Source organism: Myotis lucifugus, unplaced genomic scaffold (genome assembly GCF_000147115.1).
Source record: "Myotis lucifugus unplaced genomic scaffold, Myoluc2.0 scaffold_69, whole genome shotgun sequence".
In the NCBI taxonomy this organism is placed as follows: Eukaryota; Metazoa; Chordata; class Mammalia; order Chiroptera; family Vespertilionidae; genus Myotis; species Myotis lucifugus.
In genome coordinates this window covers 5,041,161-5,062,153 of record NW_005871117.1, presented here as the reverse complement: position 1 = coordinate 5,062,153, position 20,993 = coordinate 5,041,161, and the positions used below count along the sequence as shown (strand labels likewise).

The 20,993-nt window shown below is 46.8% G+C and overlaps 1 protein-coding gene across 6 annotated transcripts in view; it reads right to left on the bottom strand.

The window, feature by feature from the left end:
• Positions 1-20,650, bottom strand: part of PSAP (prosaposin) — a 32,885-nt gene extending 12,235 nt beyond the window's left edge. For 4 of the 6 annotated variants that reach the window (XM_023755133.1, XM_023755134.1, XM_006090285.3 and 1 more), the window contains exons 1-5: positions 20,453-20,584; positions 4,188-4,321; positions 1,830-1,904; positions 1,094-1,219; positions 42-242 (exon numbers count right to left, since the gene is read on the bottom strand). In XM_023755133.1, the coding sequence (XP_023610901.1) occupies positions 42-242; positions 1,094-1,219; positions 1,830-1,904; positions 4,188-4,321; positions 20,453-20,492 (576 nt within the window). In that variant the 5' untranslated portion in view covers positions 20,493-20,584. Of the gene's footprint in view, positions 1-41; positions 243-1,093; positions 1,220-1,829; positions 1,905-4,187; positions 4,322-20,452 lie in introns of all 6 variants that reach the window. The other 2 variants (XM_006090284.3, XM_014457152.2) reach the window with 1 other exon arrangement.
• Between the last annotated feature and the right edge of the window lie 343 nt (positions 20,651-20,993).

Genomic DNA, 20,993 nt, shown 5'->3' with positions numbered 1-20,993 from the left:
CACACACACTCCAAACCAACCCGAAGGGAGCGCTGCCTTACCTTCGGCTGGGGCTCTCTGCGGGGGCCGCCCTGAGGGTAGAGGAGGAGGGGGATGTTGGCCATGAAGGGCGCCACCATCTCCGCCATGTCCAGTTCTGGGATCTTATTGGACTCGAGCTGCTTCTGGCGATTGAGCTCTGCCAGGTGCTTCTGAAGAGACTCGCAGAGACTGAGCGCGGAGCACACCTCCTCGGGTTGGCTCTGGTGGGGAAAGAAGTCCGGCTGGAAACCCTCTCCCCAGAGGAAAAGGAAACAGTCCCCCTTCCTTCTCTTAGCTGGCCTCACGCATGCACACCCAGTTCACAGGCATCTCAGACTCAACCTCTAACCCCTCCCCCTCCACCTCTATTTCAGCAATGGCCTAAGCACCTTTCTCCCTGCAGTTCAAGCCAGAAACCTGGAAGACATCCCCTCCAAAAACAAGTCTAGTCCATTCATCCTCTAAATAATATACATCTGTCCATCTGCACTGCCCCCAGCACATCTGACACCTGATATTCTGCCAGCTTCCCCTCTTTCAGCTCCAATGGGTGGGATCTAGACCAAACCGTCTCAAAAAGGTACCTATAATCATGGCACCCCCCTCCTGAAACCCAGGACTTCCTGCTGCACATGGTCCCACCGTGGGACAGTGGCCTCTCAGTTTTTTTAAGCCCCTCCTCTTTGTTAGGGTCTTTCCAAATTCCTTGCTCATCGCTGAAAACCCAACCTCTGGCACATGGTTCACACACAGCAGGTACTTATTGAATGAACACTGAGCTTCCTTGTAGCTGAACCCACAAGTAAATTCCCTGACTTACTCCTTAGGATAAAAATCACACAAATGAAATGAATTGCTTGCTCAAAAGATCCCACAGGAGTTATCAAATCAGCACCTACAAATGTATGCCAGTTTAGCCCCTTCAGTAATCCTGGATGTTAGAACTGTAGTCAAGAGGCTGAGAAAGCCCACAGGTATGAATGGACTTGCCCTTTTAATCCCTCTCTCCTGGTCTGGCACTTCCCTGGACCCCAGTACTGCCTTGAAGGAAGACCTATTCCCCAGCACGTACCATCTGTCCTTTAATCAAGTCCAGGATGACTGGGAGGTAGGTGTCCACCATCTCCTTGCATGAGGCCGACATGTCCGGCTTAGGAAGCCAGTCGCAGGTCTTCTCCAAGTACACGAGGATCTCTTGCTGGAGAACACAGGCAAGGGGCAGGTCAGCATGCACTTTTCTACAAACGGGCCGAGAGCAAGAGGCCCTCACAGCTCCCAGAAGAGTGACGGCTGAAAGCAGCCACCCTCAGGGAAGGGGACCTGGGAGCCGGCTGAGTGGGAGCCGTGGCTCGTCACGTCAATGGGGCAAGAGCAGATCCTCGGACGGCAGTCTCATAGGCACAGGGAGCAGAGACAGCCAGAGGGACCCGAAGGTTAACAGCATGTGCCACAGAATCCCAATGGACTTGGCACTAAGCACCTGGGGTCGGGGAGCAGGCTGGGGCCCACGGCCTGTCCTTGTGCAGCCTGTGGCTAAGAATGGTTTTTACATATTTCAAAAATGGGGGGGGCGGGGGGGCGCCACAAGTGGAAGAACTAGGACAGAAGTAGTACGTGGCCCACAGGACTCAATTATATCCTACCTGGACCCAGACCATTCCTTGTTTCCTCGTTAGACACACCCCCCCCACCCCCCACCCCCCGTCTCCTTCCAAGTCACAGCTTTTAAGCAACTGATCATGTGGCCACAACTCAGTCACACACACTGAGGGTCCTACCACTCAGTCACACACACGTGTGGCGTTTACCTCAGTGGCATTCTCTTTCAACATGTTGTCAGCTGCGGTGATGACATCTTTGCACACGTCACAGGGAAGGGATTTCTAAGAGGAAAGAACAAGAGGGAGAGATCTGTATTTGTAGGACATAACTCGCACCACACACAGCTGAAAACCCCAGGGACGTGACCATGGCCACACCTGACACAGGCACAGCCTGGTTCCCAACCTAAACAGGAAGCACTCGGACACCAGGGAGGAAGGATTAGGTGTGCCTGACCACAATACTGCTCCTACCAGGCAGACACCCTTTTCTCGCACCCTCTACCCCTCAGCACCTTACTCAGTATGCACAGTACAAGCCAAATTTCCTCTTACTGCTCACAACAGCTCTGTGAGGAAACAGGCGCAGAAAGGTGAAAATCGGAGCAGCAGGAACCAGAGAAAATCAGGAAGGCAAAGCGACATCACGGGCCAGTACCAGCACCACAGAGTTACAGGGCGGGCAGCGAAGCAAGCCCCAGCCACACACTGTGCGTCTGCGCACGCCCCCTGGCGCTGCTACCTGCACTCCGTCTGCCTTCGTCTTCCTGGTCAGTGCTGCGTTTGCATGGAAGCTGTCACCACTCCAGAGCTTAGGGACAGGACAAGTCTTCTGACAAGCCTAGGCACCCAGGGCCCGCATGGCCCAGGACTCTGGGAAATCTGGCTGGTTCTCAACGTTCTTGGGGAGCTCCCTATTTGATATCAACTACACTGAGTGGCCAGATTATTATGACCACCCCATCAGTACTTCATTGGGCCACCTTTTGCCTTTAATACTGTGGCGATTCTTCTTGGCATTCACTCCTCGAGATGTGGAAAGGTGATGCGCGGAATCTGATACCATGCCTGATGAATAGCACTGTCCAGTTCTGTGAGATTTGATGGTTGTGGAACCAGCTGCCTGATGGCTCTTTTAACTTCGTCCCACAAACGCTCAATTGGATTGAGATCTGGTGATTGTGGGGGCCACCTAAGCAAGGTAAAGTCTCCCTCATGTTCTTGAAACCACTCCTGCACAATATGAGCACCGTGGCATGGCGCGTTGTCTTGTTGGAAGAAGCCATCTCCATTGGGATTCGCCATCAACATGATAGGATGAACTTGATCAGCAACGATACTTAGGTATGTTGTGCTATTCAGACGTTTATAATGATCTGGCCCTCTAGCAACTTCAGCGCGAAATTATAGCTAATTTGCCTACAAATGTCAGGTGGTCATAATAATCTGGCCACTCAGTGTATTTTCGACCCAGGAAGAAGGAACTGACACATCTGGGTGAGACTGGGGAATACCTGTGAACTTACCTGCATTCAGAGAAACCAACTGGAACCTTTGGACCTAGCCAGGCTAATCATGTGCATGGGGCCAGGCATCGTTCACGACGCTGTCCATCAAAAGAGAAGAATCTAAAGTCCTCGCCTGACACAATTAAACTTGGAAAGTGGAAGCAGTATTAAAAACAAGATCAGAAGCAAATTAGAGACCAAATCTGAAAGTAACTGGCCACGAGGGCAGTTTTCCAGTGCATTCAGAAAATATTTCGTCAAGAGCGGTGTTAAATATTTTTCTCTGAGTTCTACGGGCCACTGACGAGTTTTAGAACTTGAACTCCACTCAGTCAAACCTGGCCTGCACCACAAGGTACATCCCAGAGAGAGCCAAGAGCACCTGCTGTTGGTGCAGCCAGCAAAGCTAGGTGCCTCCCGGGAAGGTTCGGGTCACGTGAAGAACACACATGAGGTTTGTCATCTGAGAGTACTCCCCCATGTGTGCTAAGAGCCCACATGAGTATGCTATATTTAACATCGTTTGGATGGGAAAAGGCGGTTTGATTATAGCTGGAAATAAAATCTTAAATATCTACTAAAGTTCTAGGGTCTGAACCAGTGACCCAAACAGAAAGCTGTGACAGGCAGAGAAAGAAAACATCAAAAAGGTCTGAAAAGCTTATGAGCATCTTGATTCTGAGTGAGTGACCAAGAATGAAAGCCATCCTTGTGTGCCCAGTTCTGGAAATGGGGGCTGTGAACCTGCTGGTCCCTATCTGGGTGGCGAGGTGGGTCCTGCACAGAGGCCTGGAGGGCAGCAGGTTCCCCATAATCTATAGGGAAAAACACCTCGTCCACCTCCATCACCAAGAGACTGGGTGACCCGGGGGGAAGGGAACCTGAACCTCTCCAGCCTCCATTCCCTCTGTGACAATGGTACACCCACCTACAGGTCCTGCCTCCCTCGCAGGGTCACCGTGAGGGGCACACAAAATGAGGCAAGAGAAAGTGCTTTGCAAATGGCAGTGGTTACAGACGCCACAAAGGGATGCAGCACATCATTAAGGGCGCTCACCACTGTCGGCTTGTTCCAGACGGTCTGCAGGCAGTGCTTCACGGCCCCGCAGTCGGCTGCCGTCTTCACGTTCTGGCACCACACTGCCGAGCCTCTGGTGCATTCTTTCAGGCCCAGGACAGGGCTGGCTGCAGCTGAAAGGAAAACCATTAAAAAATAAGTAAATAAATAAATAAAAGGAAAACCACGGTGAGGGGGTGGCTCGTTGCCCACACAGGTCCACCGCACTGGCTAACCCAGGGTTAAGGGTTAGCTAGTCCTGGCATTTAGCTGGACGCCAGCTTGGCCCCTCGCCCAGCTACACGAAACGCCAACCAGAGGCACCACACCCAGACAAGGAGTTGTGCTGTCATATAAGTCACAGGCTGGAAGGGACTAATGTATCTGGTTCATTTTTTTTCCTCTCAAACTATTTTTAAGCCATAACTAGGGAGTATCAGACCTTTTAGTCTTTAGAAGCTTAAATAAACATTTCATGATGCAATGAAAGAAATCACGAGACTGACATGTAAATATAGATTTTTAACTTCTGTAGAATGAAAATTAGCCAAAGTGTTTATTTTTAATCTATAGGGAAAAACACCAAGGTTCAGATCCTTATTGCACAGAAAAATGATTCTTAATGTTCCAATAGAAAAAGCTCTTTACAAACCTAACTGCATGAGTTTTTGCTTTTGCACATAAACAAGTTTACTGGCAAAAAAGCCAGACCACATATCAAAGTGAACGTGTCCGCTCAGAGCCAGGTGCACGGCGTTTCCTCTGCTGCGATAATGAGAAAAGGACTTGGGCAGGAATCACATGCACAGAAATGGGATTAGGAAACAAAGGTTCAACATCACTAGAGAAATGCAGATTAAAGGTGACATATTTTTGCATTCTTATAACACTGATAGCAATGTAACGGGTTTTGTTTGTTTTCATTTATTGATTTGAGAGAGAGAGACAGAGAAGAAGGAGAGAGAGGAGGAGGGAGGAAGGGAAAGAGAAACACTGATTTGTTGTCCCACTTATTTATGCATTCACTGGCTGTGCCCTGACTGGGATCGAACCTGCAACCTTGGTGTATTAGGACAAAGCTTTAACCAACTGAACTACCTGGTCAGGGCCTGGTATTTCTTACTATACTAATGTATTTCAAGAAACGAAAAAATAACCCTCTTTGAAAGTGGAGGAGGGCGGGTGGGAGGTTATCAACCAAGGACCTGGTGTGCATATATGCATAACCCATGGACACAGACAATGGGGCGGCGAGGGCCTGGGGCTGGAGGGGATCAATGGGGGAATAAAGGGAACATATGTAATACTTTCAACAATGAAGAATTATTTTTTTAAATTGTCCCAGGGAAGAACAACAAAAAAGTCCCTCTTCAAAAAGTAATCCACTTCTGCTGGGTAGAGGGGGACAAAGGATGGAAAAATGGGGGACATCTGTGATACTGTCAATGAAAACTAATTTTTTTTTTAAAGTAATCCACTTCTAGCCCTAGCTGGTTTGGCTCAGCGGATAGAGCAGTCGTGGGCAAACTACGGCCCGCAGGACGGATCCGGCCCGTTTGAAATGAACTAAAAAAAAAAAAGGCCGTACCCTTTTATGTAATGCTGCTGGGTAGAGGGGGACAAAGGATGGAAAAATGGGGGACATCTGTGATACTGTCAATGAAAACTAATTTTTTTTAAAGTAATCCACTTCTAGCCCTAGCTGGTTTGGCTCAGCGGATAGAGCAAAGGCTGCGGACTGAAGGGTCCCGGGTTCGATTCCGGTCAAGGGCATATGCCGAGGTGCGGGCTCGATCCCCAGTGTGGGGCATGCAGGAGACAGCTGATCAATGATTCTCTTATCATTGATGTTTCTCTCTCTCCTCTGCCTCTCTGAAATCAATAAAAATATATTTTAAAAAATAAAAATAATCCACGTCTAGATATACATTTCAAAGAAATTGAGCAATTCAATAGGTACAATATATGCATAAATATAATTATCTAGTTTAATTTACAATACTAAAAAACATAGATGCAACTTAGACAAAAATAGAAAAACTAATGACATTCTTATTAAAATATTAAATAGCTGTTAAATATTAAGATCATGTATAATAGAAAAATTCAAGAATATGTTATATGAATTATATAAAAATCAGAAAAGAATAACAAAGCAGGGTGGTTAGCTGAATTATTAAACTCCCAATGTTATGTTATGTATGTATAATTTTCCAAAAAATATTTTATAAACCTCCTTAAGAGTTCCTATTGTTAAGAGGTCTATGTTATCCTTGATTGTGAAACTGAAAATGGGAAAACCTCACTAGGAAACAACAGTTTACATCAGCTACATGGAGAGGGACCACTGTACAGGGGCAAACTCCAGCAGACAGCACAGAGGTTTCCTACTGACAGAGAAGACAACCACAGCCACTGAAAAAATAGATTTACCACCTCAGGAGTCACGAACATATTGCACACCGAGAGGGCACGGGGATTCTAGACACACAGGTGCGCGCACACAGTACACAACACAGGGAGGTCAGCAGGTGCTCCCTTCAGGAGAGGGAGGGAAAGGACTGAAATGCTACTATTACTAGGTGTTCAACCAGAGCTGGTTCCACAAACCACTCACACACAGACTGTCACGGGTCCCACATAAAGCTCAAGCCAAGTTATCTGCATTCACCCTTTCAGAGACCAGCAAATGCATTATTCATGTGCTGCCCGGGTTACAGCCTTCTCTGCTCCTTGGGAGGCAAAATTGCCACCACAACCAATTCACAAACTCAACTAGCCACATTCCAAAGGTCGGTGGTTTGAAATTTGGTTTCCATGGGAAAACATGTGCCAGATTCAAACAGTACTAAGCTCCCAGAAGCCCAGGAAAGCTGAGTGAGCCAGTGATGCAGTGGTGGACAGCAGATGTGACTTCCAAAGACGATCCAATGCACAGACACACACAGAGATAACTGCGTGTCCTCAGGATCGGTAATGCGAGGCTGAAACACAAGCCTGGTGACACCAGTGAGCTACCTCAGGTGCTCATTTTGGGAGCTGATCTGAGAGGGAAGCAAATAGCGTATCAGAATATGGGGGGATGCATCCCCAGAAAATTTAATATATTTTTATAGAAAGGGAGAGGGAGAAATAGAAACATCAATGATGAGAGAGAATCACTGATCAGCTGCCTCCTGCCTCCTGCCCCCACTGGGGATCGAGCCTACAACCCGGGCATGTGCCCTGACTGGGAATCGAACTGTGATCTACTGATTCATAGGGTGACGCTCAACCACTAAGCCACACTGGCTGGGTCCCGGAAAATTTATTTATACACAAAATCCTCACCAATTCAGGGGGCTCTCAGGCACCACAACCCCAGCTGTGCACTGGAAGCTCTGGAGACAAGCATGGTTGTTCTCCACAGAAGTGGGAAAGCAACTGGGATGAAGTGGATTACCAACTGCACTCACTGGGCCAAGTTCAGACCTTCCGGGCGGGACACCAAATTAAACAGATGTGCGCTCTTTGACCCCGCAGTGGGAAGGACAAACCCTAAAGCAAAACAGAAAAGCAGGGGGCCGCATACACAAAGCAGCAAAGACACTACCTGCCTAGGGGAGCTAGAGGTGGCTTCTTTGAAATAAGTTTGAACTGGCACCTAAAAGATGGAGACATCAAAGACTGGCTAAGTGGAGAGGGCACAGGGGAAACTGCTGAGCATTCCCAGGCAGAGCAGTTCTCCTTGTCAAAGGGGAAGAATTCTCCTTTGTCTTTTCAAGAGTGAGGCAAAGGGAAGTGGCAGGGGCCAGGCTGCAAAGACAGACACGGGCACATGGGAAAGACATCATCCGGCACACTCATCGCCGAGTGATGAGTCCATCCTGTGGGAAATAACTTCAGTGTGTGTCTTCGCAGGCGGGCATGATGGGGCATGATCGGGCAGAAGACTGAAAAGAGATTGGAGATTCCGATGAGGGGGCTCCTGACTACAATGGGAGGTCATTCCAAAATGTCCAACCCAGAATGGTGGCCGCAAGGGCTGACAGGCTAACAAAAAAGTCCAAAATACGAGAGCCAGGAAAATGAAACTCACAGGTTTCAACTGAAACATGAAGTCTCTCAGGCCAGTGGTTTTCAACCCGTGTGCCACAACAAGTTTTAAAACATGCAATGCCTGACCATTCAGCCAGGGGCACTGACCTCTTTTCCCTTAGATTGTCCAATTAAAAAGTGACAACAGCCAACACAACAATAGCCTTCCATGTGACTGCCCTGTCCTGAACCATAAACGTAAATAGACTTGCATCTTATTTGTCATGTCACACAATAAGGATGGATCTGATTGGTTAATTCTTGGTACCAGATATCCTTATGTACAACCACGAGTTCCTAATTTTTTTAAACGTCACTTTGAAGCAAAAAAGGGCAGCTAATTACTATTATTCTTTTTTTTGTAAATCAATCAAAATTACACCTTTTTTTGTTAGATTGGCAAAAGTATATTTTTTGGTGTGCCACGAAATTTTAGTAATTAGCTTGTGTGTGCCATGAGATGAAAAAGGTTGAAAACTGCTATCTTAGGCTTAGCAAGGACCAACAAACAAGGACGGAGGTGGTCAGAAGCTGCGCTGCCCTAGCCAACGTGCGTGGAGGGCAGGGCACAGGCCACGGGAAGGGCAGAACACAGCTGTGTACTTTGCTTCCCGCGAAATGGCGACAAGTACAGCGGTCGGAACGTGAAGGCACATGACACCACTCCTGAGCTCCTTGGAAGACTGGAAGTGTTTAGCTGGGAGAATGTTCTGGAGGTACACAGTCACTTTCGAAGGTGTAGACACCTACTTACCACATGAGAGCACATCTATTTTGTGTGGTCTCAGACCCCAGACCTCAGAGCAATGAGCAATGAGCAGAGGTTAGGGAAGCAGACCACAGTGTAAGGTAAGGAACACACTTAACATCATCAGGAATATAAAAAGGGAATGGCTTCCCTTTAAGTGATGAGCTCTCCAACAGCAGAAGCAACCACGCAAAACAAAATGCCCAACCCATGAGGAATTAATTCTGTGTAAGAGAGATCCTGAGTGGCAAGCGAGGCCAGAAGACCTCACAGGGGCTACAAGTCTTAATTCTTAAATAGCGAGGCAAAGGACATTTCCAGGATGAATACATACCAAATATATAAAACTACCTAAACCACGTTCTGCGGAGTAATTTCTCAAAACGCTGCCAGCAGAGGTTTCATCTCTTTCTCCCCCTCCCACATTCTGCCCCCAGATACCAACTTCCTTCTCTGGGGTAAGATGCTGAACTCTAAGAAAGTTCTTAGAATGTCTGCCTTACCCCTGGGGGCTTCTGATTAAATGTGTCCTGTTACGACATGCACACTACTCAGTGAATCAAGCACTCTGCTTCTTAGTTGAAAGGCCTGGCATCCGGGCCCTCAGTGGCAAAACTCTGACAGGCTGAGATGAGAGAACGTAGCATTTCAGAGATCTGAAACCCTACAGCAAGTTTCGGGCTATTAAGACGGGCTTTTAAAAGACTTCACTCATATTTCCCTGGGGAAGGGGTGGGTGCTTGGTTCCCTTTTTACTCTCCAGGCCTAGAAGAAAATAAACCATTCATTCCACAGGCAGGTCACTTATCCAACACAGATTACAATGGAATTTTCCTGTATTGAGGTGGCTGCCACAGTGGGCTAGCCACGTAGCCCGGGAGGAGGGCGAGTTCAGCAGGGCCGAGTGTTTTAGGAGCTCCTATGATGACTTCTTGTGAAAAGGAACTAAGCCTGGAGTCTAGAGTGAGACTCGTCAGGCACTTTACCCGCCTTCTTAATTAAATGTGGCACCAAGTCCTGCCCAAATGACCCTAAGCAATTCACTGCCTTTCTGAGCTTGTTTTTCTTGTGTGAAATGTCGATAAAGCCACTGGTGTCAGTGAACTGTGAGAATCAAGATAAAATTACGCACTTTCAAGCACCAGAATACTACCCCTCCCCACTATTATGCCCTTACCATCATCTCTCTGGTATTTTAAATGCCATGATCATTATAATCATCACTATCATCATCTGTGGTAGCAACAGGCCCTTTCTCTGGCCCATTACCTTGCCCAGAACAGGTGCTCCACAGTCAGCTGAATCAGGCTGCTCTACTTGTTTACACTTAATCAGGAATTAAGTGGCAGCTCAAGGACCTGGAGCGCTGCACTGTATCCCAGCAACCTCCGAAGTGGTTGGCACTAAATTCAAGACCCGGGAGTCACAGCCACACTGTAATGAGCCCGAGAGTCGATACTGTGTACCTAGGTGCTTCACAAGAAGTCCTGCATGAGCAAGAATGAGAGGTGCCAGCAAGCACCCACAGGAGGCCATGAAATTGGAGCTACAGGCTGATTTTCCTCTGATCCCAATAAAGTTGCCGTAGTTCACATTATTTTTGGAACCCACCTTAGAAGCCTCTCCTTTACTAGAAAGGTGAGGAGGCAACATGGCAACAAGATTGCTGCCTGAGTGTGGGGGGCAGGCAAACCTGAGTGAACCCCCTGCTCTGCTGGCCTCTAAAGCCAAGACCCGGACAACTTACTTGCACCACAATTACCTGCAAACTGTGGAAACTAGGAGTGCCCTTTCTCGAGAATTCTGTGAAGATTGAGAAAGCACGAGACTGCCAGTCGCTACGAAGCTGAAGGACTTGTACATAACTGCTGCGGTGAGCTTGAGGGGAAGGACGACCAAGGAGAGGCATTCACATTCTCATTTTTATTCTGTGGCATCATTCAATTTCGAGTCAGAAAAATAGTTAAACTTTGCCATCTGTTTCAGGGGAACAGTTATTGCCCAATGTGGCAGAGACGACAAGGTGCTCCCTGTATCTATTCTTCAGTCCTGTCAGCTACACACACAGCTGCCACGATTACAAACTACACTTCCCAGTCTCCTTCACAGCATGGTCGGCCATGAAACCACGTGCTGCTGATGGGATGTTAGCAGAGGTTACCACACCTTTAAAGACAAGTGTGACGGCTGGGCCCTTAGCAAGCATGATGGACCATGAAGAGGGGCGAGACCTCAAGGATGCAGGGCATGGAACTAGAAGAGGCTCCGAGTTCTTCTGAGCGCAGAACCACCAGCCTCGCGCTGGACTGCCAGCTCCTAAACCCTATGACACATAGGAGCAGTTCTATCGTATTTAAGCCACTACTATTCTAGATCTCTGTTGTCTGCAGGCAAACCTATGCCTAACTAAATACCAGCTTGATCATCTACCTCATTCACCAGAAGAGTCTCCAAATGATGTCTTTACTAAGACTTGCCTCCAATGAGGCTATTTAAAAGCCTGTGTATATAATGTAATTACTAAAGATTTTGAAAAGCAACCTCACAATGAAGAAGACCTTTCCTAGAAGGTATATCTTATGCTCTATTTCCTAAGTCAGTCAGTCTTATTTTAGCCATACAACATGTTTTTCCTTTTACATATTTTAGGTAACACATACTAGATGGTGTTCAAGTCCAGCTACCAATGAAATAACAGAAAATGCATGCAGCCTCCCAGCACCAAGGAGCTGAGCAAATATTCCAAAGGCAGTGGATCTGCCCTCTGAGTAATGCATCACCATGGCAACAGGCACGTTGCTAGGAAACCAAGAGAGGCTAACCCCAGGAGGGACAGCAGCTACCTCAGGTCCCCTGCAGTCAGACATTTCAGATCCCCTAAGAGCAAGCGATAAAGCAACATCGGCTACCTGATCAGAGCTGGTGTCACAAGTACCTTCTACAGCAAAGAAGGTTTTGGAAAACATTCTGCAGAGGAGAACAGAAACACTGCCCATTTAATCATTCAGAATAGCACCCCTGCAGAGGCAGCCGCCTTGAACTGGAGAAAGTAAGGTCCAAATAGTCCTCTTATCACAAGAGAAATCCATGGCAATAGAGCTCTCGCTCAACTAGGCTGCCGTCCCATCACCTCTGGCCCAGATAAGCTATTATTTCTGTTATTGAAGACAAAGGTTCTTTCTTCCCTGCTTCTCCTCACCCACTACCGCCTTGCTTTTTTTAATTTTCCCCACAAGCCAGATCATTTAAAGACAAGAAATCTACGTAGGGAAGGATACAGAGTCCTCAGGCAAATTACCTTGTGCAATAACTGAGACACTGAGGGATAAGAATGTAATCTTCTTATACTGTACAAGAGTCATATCATGTGGCATAATTAATTTGGGAAAGAGAAAATCCTATTTGTTCATTCAAGAGTACTCCAGTCCAATATAAACTCCTGCTAGCCAAGCTCTTCTTCCAAAGTGTCATCCTATCAGGTGATGAACAGAGGTGAACTTAAATCACCTTAGATAAGATGCCACAAGTGGACCATGAAGTGGCCCCTGGCAGTACTCACCCGGGTCAAGTGAACAGGTACAGGCAGGGGTGGAAGGTTCTAGACCAGGGGTGGGCAAACTTTTTGACTTGAGGGCCACAATGGGTTCTTAAACTGGACCGGAGGGCCGGAACAAAAGCATGGATGGAGTGTTTGTGTGAACTAATATAAATTCAAAGTAAACATCATTACATAAAAGGGTACGGTCTTTTTTTTTTTTAGTTTTATTCATTTGATCCGGCCCGCGGGCCGTAGTTTGCCCACGGCTGTTCTAGACCCAGTCCCAGGTGCTGCTCGGGAGTTGATGCAGTGAGCCAGAAACTGGCGCGGGCCCTACCCCATCCCTGCCAAATGGCTGGGTGCTCTCAACACTTGTAGAAGAAGAATACCCTAAAAAAAATTTCATGCAAACCCCACTAAGGAAATTCAGTTACAGGCTTGCCCCACGTGATTGTTTATGAATTAAAGTTTCAGATACATGTGTGTCTACTATACATGTCACTTTTGACTTACATTCTGATGCAGTTGCTCTGGATTAAATCAATGTTAAGCAAAAAAAAAAAGGGGGCACTTAGAACAATGCTGGATACACAATTAACTCAGTGTTAGGTATTACAATGCCTGTAGTTCCCACAGATGAGCCACACCAGTGGTTCTGAGTGTGGTGCAGAGAACCCTGAGGGTCCCAGAGATCCTTCCAGGGGGTCCATCAGGTGAGAATTCTCATACCACCGAGAAGTTGCCCTTTCCCCTCGTTCATTCACAAATGAGGCATATGACAGTGACACTGCAACAGACTGAGAATCCAGCCAGGTGTTATCAAGATTGCAAAACTGTGAAGCAAACCAATTTTCTCCCTAAATGTTTGTGTCTTAGGAAAACTTATTTCATAAAAATCACATTAAATGTAATGGGTTCATCATTATTTCTAAAGGGTTTTATAAAATTTTGTCAGCTTAATCTATAAGACGGTAAATATCGATAGATACAGACCCACAAACAAAAGGTCTCTGAGGTCCCTCAGTAACTTATGAGTATCTAAGGCTCCCGAAAATGAAGCATGTGAGAACCACCGAGTTAACATTCATAAACAACCAACTTCTGGAACAAAAAGGAGGGGAAATAGCTTCCTCAATTTACAGCCGGTTCCTCTTTCAGATTCACCTCAAATCAAAGCCACCAGGGGTATGTAAATCCTGTCAGACTCGTGTCCCTACCACCCACTAAAATCCCCTACACAGTTTTGGGGGTCCTTCTAACCTGAACTATTGTAACCGTCAGAACTTTGCTTGAGCCCGAAGTCACCTCTGATCTCTCAACTCCTAAACACGATCTCTTAAAATTCATGTCAGTAAATAAAATGCTTTACTTAATTGTGATAAAGACTTAGCATGCCATAACCGGTTTTGCTCAGTGGATAGAGCGTCGGCCTGCGGACTGAAAGGTCCCAGGTTCGATTCTGGTCATGGGCATGTACCTTGGTTGCAGTCACATCCCCAGTAGGAGGTGTGCAGGAGGTGGCTGATCGATGTTTCTCTCTCATCGATGTTTCTAACTCTCTATCTCTCTCCCTTCCTCTCTGTAAAAGACCAATAAAATATATATTTAAAAAAAAACCAAAAACTTAGCACTATTAACATTTAAGTGTGGTGCACACCAACCCACCAGCACTTCCTGAGTTGACATCTACGTGGCTACACCTCACACCACGGTCAGCAATGCTGAGCTCTCTGTGCCAAGCATTGCTGTACATGCTGCAGATACAGCAAGGGATCAAGACAGCAAATAAAGGTACCACAATGCCAGGCAGTGGTGAGTGCTCTGAGGAGAAATGAAGCCAAGCCAGAGAAGAGCAAGACTAGGGCAGGATGGCATGGCCACTGCAGACAGAGCAGGGGGGAATCCACTAGGCAACATCTGAGCAGAGACCTGAGAGGAGGGAGCACACCGCCTGGGTTATCTCAGACGGGACGAGTACAGAATGCAACGGTTCTGAGCAACAATAAGGTGCCAGGGGGCTGGACAGCAGCCCTGACCTGACGGGAGGGAGAAGACAGCTTTGAGAGGCAGCGAAGGGCCAGATGTCATGTGACCTTGCAAACAAACTTCAAGTTGTTAACAGGAAGCTACGTAGCTACACAGGAGAGCGTGCCATCACACTGCTGATGGGTAAGTGACATCCGTAAGACTGGCCAAAAGAACTCTCTGTAGCATTTCCTTCTATCTGATTTATGAAGTTTCGGCCTACAATGTAAATTATTTCTTTTCAAAAGCAGTTATCTATCCAAATATGGCCAGAACTCAATTTAAAATTTGGAAGTGCCATTAGAATTCATCTCACTTAGGGCTGGCTAATTGACACATCTATACAATGAAATACTCTGCAGCTACATGTTAAACAGCTGGAGGTAGGAGATTAAGAAGATATGTCACTAAGTGCAATGTGGTAATCTGGGTTGGATACTGCAACAGAAACATGCAATTAGTGAGAAAATTGATAAGTTCCAAATAAAGCTTGCAGTCCCGGTAACATACTGTCCTGATGGTAATTTCTTCTGACAGATGTACAGTGGTTCTGTAAGATGTGCACACTAGGGGAAGCTGGGTGAAGGGTACATAGGAACTCACTGCTATCTTGGTAACTTCTCAGTAAATCTCAAATATTCCAAAATTTGAAGTTTTGTTTGTTTTTAAGAGGCAGTAATAGGATCTATCTGGATTAGCATGAAATGACCTCTAAGGATAAATAAAAGCAGAAATGCAAATGAAAACCACCATTTTACTCTTCAAATTGGCAAAATTTAAAGTTTGATGTCAAGTATTAATGATTCAAGTAAAAAATGCATATTTTGTGGGAATATAAGTTGCCAAAATCATTTTAGAGAGTAATTCAGCAATTTCTAGTTAAGGTGAAATATGTACAATCCACAGCTAAGCAATTCTGTTCCTAGGTATATCCTCCAAAGAGGATGAACCTCACTAGCCAAGAAAATACTAACATACACAATATTTGTAAATTTTTTTTACACATTTGTAATATATTTTTATTTATTTCAGAGAGGAAGGGGAAGGAGATAGAAATATCAATGATGAGAGAAAATCATTGATTGGCTGCCTCCTGCACGGCCCACATTGGGAATTGAGCCTGCAACCTGGGCATGTGCCCTGACCGGGAGTCAAGCCCTGACCTGCTCAATCACTGAGAGGACAGGCTGTAAAATGTTTTTAAATGATGAAGGTTACATTGTATCTATGAAAGTATAAGATCTGCAGGAGGCAGCCCATCAATGATTCTCTCTCATCATTGATGTTTTTGCCTCTTTCTCCCTCTCCTTTCCTCTCTGAAATCAGTTTAAAAAAAAAAAAAGACCTGCAGGAGGATGATAAAAATCAAGTCCAGGAGGGTGGTTATCTACGGAGGGAGGTGGGGCAGAGGGAGGGTGGTGGCTAAACAGACTTAGCCTAGGAATCACAATTAGTAACGAGAGGCCTAGAATCTGAGAATTCAGGTTACCAGGAACCAGCCCTGATCTGCTGGGCTGCTCTCCCACCTCCCTCCTAACTGCTGACTACCTATCCTGGTTTGTTTTCCTGGCCCAGTAATTATGTCCAGCATACATATTTATGCCAGTTTAATTTTGTTTTATTAAACTTAAAACAACCTTTGAAATGCAAGACAGCAGGAGATACTACAAAATCAAGGGCAGAGAAGGGTACCGTGCTGGTGGGACAAGGACATGGGCAAACACAATACTGCTTTTACTCCTGGGATAGCAGCACACCTTACAGTATTCACTACCTAAGCCCTGTCATACAGTGATTTATTAAAGCCTCGCTGCAACCCCATTAGATAGGAATGATTATTACAGGTAGGGGAGCAGTTTAAGTAGCCTGTCCCAGAGTACACAGCTACTGTCAGCAATGTGATAGTTTAACTTCTGTTCCACAGTATCATCTCAGTCTCAGCATAACGAATTACAAATTCCACAAGAACCATGAAATTTGGAGAGATTATTTTTCAGTGCACAGGCCATTACACAAGGCATAATTCAGATTATTTTCTGGAACTTTATGAACAAAAAGTTAAGCAGTTAGTACTTCTGCAACAGTTAAATTCTTCACCCTAATCACTATATTTATCATTGTTTTAAAATGGGTTTTTTTTAAGGCAAGGTAATTAGCATTCTCTTCTGATTTAAAGAAAATCTAGCCCAGCCAGTGTGGCTGAGTGGTTGAGCATCGACCCATACACCAAGAAGTTGCTGGTTCAATTCCCCATCAGGGCACATGCCCAGGTTTCCCACTCGATCTCCAGTAGGGGGTGTGCAGGAAGCAGCCGATCAATGTCTCCCTCTCATCGATGTTTCTATCTCTCCCTCTCCCTTCCTCTCGCTCTAAAATCAATTTAAACAAAGAAAAAAAAAATCTAGGCCTTCCTTTTTGGTGGCAGAGCCAAATAGAACCCAGAGAGCAAGGCTCAGAGCCTGACGTCTGTAATCTTGAATGCCCAAGGCAGAAGACTGCCTCCAAAAGCCATGGCTCAGGAGAGGCTTGTTTTGGCCTGGAGAGCTTCCCATGCCTTATTAGGTGGTTACCCACACCACCCCCACCGCCCCCCACCCCCCCACACCCCCCGCCCCAACAACACCCTGTTCACCCTTCCTCTTCCCCATTGTCAAGTTCCGGCCTGGCATTCCATAGTTTCGAATAGGAAGAAAATGGAGGAGCAAGTTCAAGTTCTCCTTTCCCTAATCTAGAAAAACCCAGATGACTCAATCCAATATACCCTTCAACTCTCACAGGAGGGACGGGACACAGCTTGTCAAATGTAATTCAAGCACTTACCATATCCTTGCTTGGTTGATACAAATAAACCCTCATGAATTACATTTTCTGAGTAAAACTGATCACTGATTGAAAATTGATAAACAGGGTGTTTATCAAAAATTCCTGGCAGGTGTGAACTGGAATTCTGTGGATATTCAGCAGACTGTGACATAAATTCATGTCTTGCATTATAAACAGCAGCAGCTATCAAATGAATATATGTAGGGTGTCCCCCCAAAATGTACAAACATACTTTGAATTATAAAGGCAGTGTTTATTAAGATACATTTCCTTTTTAAAATTGAGCTATCAGCTGTTAAAGTGTGTACAAATTTTTTTGGACACCGTTTTTTTGTTCACAATACACCTAGCATCCCTACAGAGCCGCCTGCCTGTGCTGGGCGAACACCATTCAGCTGGCCAGCCATCCACAGGTGACAGTAGCAGGGGCAGCTTGGCTTCGAGGGCACGTACCACACCATACCACATGCTTTTATGTCACCTCATTAACACTTTTCCACTCGAGGAATCACCCAACAGTATGGCCTTACTGTAAGATTCCTTTATAAGAAGTTCAAAACGAGCAGCTGAGTTTTTACATCTCCGGTGCTAACAAAGTTGTCTCCTTTGGGGCAAGTAAACAGGGTAGTGCATGGAAAGTCCTAGGGGTTCTGGATGCTGCTCCCGCTCTATTCCTTGACCCTGGGTGCTGCCCAGTGGTAATTCATCAAGTAATACACTTAAAATGTGTATGTTTCCTGAGGGCAAATGACAACTCAGTATGTTTGTAGAAAGTTAAGAGGTCAGTATTGATGGAAGACTAGGAAAAGAGCAAGCAGTCAGAGTCCTGGGTTCTGGTCCTGACTTCGGTGAGTGGCCTATGATTTGGGAGTTACTTCTGAGGGCCTGTGTCTTCATTCCTTACAAAGTGGCGAGATCAGACACTCCCCAATTCTCTCCGCATACCATCACTTCCCTTTATTTTCCAGGTAGGGAAAAGGAGGGGCAACTAGAGGGGTAGAAACGCAACTCAAAAGCAAACGTCTCCACCACGTGGACATTATTAAAAAGCTTATAAAGCTTCGCCAGATGCAGAATGACACTGTGCTCCATACAGCAGCGCCATGTTGGAACCGCAAGTTCTAAGCACCTCCGGGGAGCAGGTGGCAGCCGAAACCACCATGCTCCTTCACTAACAGTATCAATATTTATTAGAAATTTTAGAAATACATGTCCAGAAAAGTACGACCAGAGCTGTCAAGGGAAGTCAGTGTTTATTAAAATGCATCCATTTGTTGTGTTAGCATGACCTTGGCATGACTCTAACGGCCGGGCAGCATGGTTAGCGCAAGGCCATTACAGCACACTCCCATGTACCCAAGTGTGCTGGGAAGCAGCCCTCCTGGCTTAGTTAATATTCTGGTTAACCATCTTCCCATATAACCCAGAGGAGAATTTTACATTTCCAAAGAATCAATTCAGTTCCTTTTGGGCAATCTGAGTGATTCAGACCTCTTAAAGGTCTTGTGAGGAGTGACTCCCTGCCTAAGAACAATTGTTTAGGGGGGGGGGGGGGGGGTGCTGGGGAGGGGGAATGTTCTCAATCAGTATAGAAAATTTAGAGACTAGCATTTGTTTATTACACCAACCATTAAAATAACAAGCAGTTATCAACCCCAGTGAGAAATAAATTTTCTTCAGGGACTATAAACCAAAAATCTTTATAAGCAGTTTACCTTTCATCCTCTACAAGTAAAACAAGTTTAAGAGCTTGGTTCAAGGTTAAGTACACATTCTTGTGAGTTGCTGCAAGCGAACATGAGGAAAAACATCTTCAACCTACTTCATCTATAAGTATTTTCGTAATTCTTTTGTTACTGTTTATTTAAACTTGGATGGCTACATGATACTTAAAATGGAGGCTAGACCCTAAATTACATAGTTAATAAAGAGAAATGTAGGCTGGTCCTAAAGATCAGGTTTATTTCCCTCAGTGGGCTATTATCTGGAAATACCCAAATGTGCTTGTAACTTAAAAGTCAATGTTACATAAATTAAAATCTGGCTCCTTAACTATCCACTTATAAACTGAAATCTGATTCTGTCACTATCGAACTACAGAAATTTGATTACGTAACCCAATCTCACTCCTTTCCCTTTACCGTGATGACTTAAACGGGGTTAAGAGGTGAGGGCAAGAATTAGGGGGAAGGGAAGGTCACGGTGACCTGGGGAGGGCACTAGGGCCCCTTCTAATTCCAGGAAGGCGGAGCAGCTGGTACCAGGCGCTGCCTGCGGAGCCTGTAATGACCGTAACCACCAGCACTATTTCAGGGCAATAAACAGGTGTACGAACACTCATGTGCTCAACTTCTCCCATACTTACGTTTTCCCCAAATGTAGGCCACTGCTAAAACCGGCCAATAGCTGTGCAAAGACATTTTAAAGCATGTGAAATGAGGGCTCCGTTGCAAAATCATCCGGATCGTAAAAACCCCGTATCACCTTCAAGATGTAGGGTCAAGAATATATATATATATGCAAAGATAAACATCAACACAAGATGGTAGAGTGGGCTTCCATGCCTCCTGCAACTTCAATACTCTTAAAAACCGGGGCAACTGGGGCCCAGGGGCCAGTGTGTCCGACTGGATGGGGCTCCATTCCACCTCAATCACGTGCGCCCAGCGCGAGCACAACACGGCTGCGGCCGCGGGAGGGCTCACCCCCATGGCTGGAAGGGCAGCCTGGGGGGCGGGGCAGGGCCGGGCCGGGCCGCCCCCGCCGCCCCGGGCACCGACTGGAGCCCTGAAGGAGATGCCGGCCGCCTCACCCCCTCCTCCCGGCCCCAGGCCCTAAGCGGCCGGCCGGGGCTCCTTCGCCGCCGGCCTCCCAGCCAACTCCCGCTGCCCCTCGCCGCGCAGCAGGTCCCGGCGCGGCGCACACGCCTGCGCAGTGCGCGCCCCTCGCCAAGCCCAGAGGGGACCCGAGAGGCGAGGCCCGCACATTCGCTCCGGGGCGCGAGGCCACGTCCCGCTGGGGACACTCTCCCAGGCAGGGGGTCCCGGGACTTACCCGCGCCCAGGAGGCCGGCTAGAAGAAAGAGAGCGTACATGGCGACGCCGGAGTCCGCAGTCTGCAATGCAGGGCGTCAGCTGATCTCGGGGCTATAAGCCTGCCCAGCCCCGACGCCGCCTACTGCGCAGGCGCCAGCTCCCGCTCCGCCCTCGCCGGCGCCCGCCCAAGCCTTCCCGCAGCCTGACTCAGCGCCTCGCAGGGCGCGCTGCGCGAAGGGAAGGCGGGGCGGAGGGACAGGACGGGAGAGGTGGGAGAAGAACGTGGTGGAAGAGAAGGGAGGGGTAGTCAAAATGAAAACTGATAATTGAATAAGTCAGTGTTTGGGATTATATATAGATAATTTTTTTAAATATATTTTTATTGATTTCAGAGAAGGGAGAGGGAGAGAGATAGAAACATCAATGATGAGAATCATTGATGGGCTGCCTCCTGCACGCCCCACACTGGGGAATTGAACCCGCAACCTGGGTATCCAACCTGACCTGGAATCCAACCATGACCTCCTGGTTCATAGGTTGACACGCACCCACTGAACCAT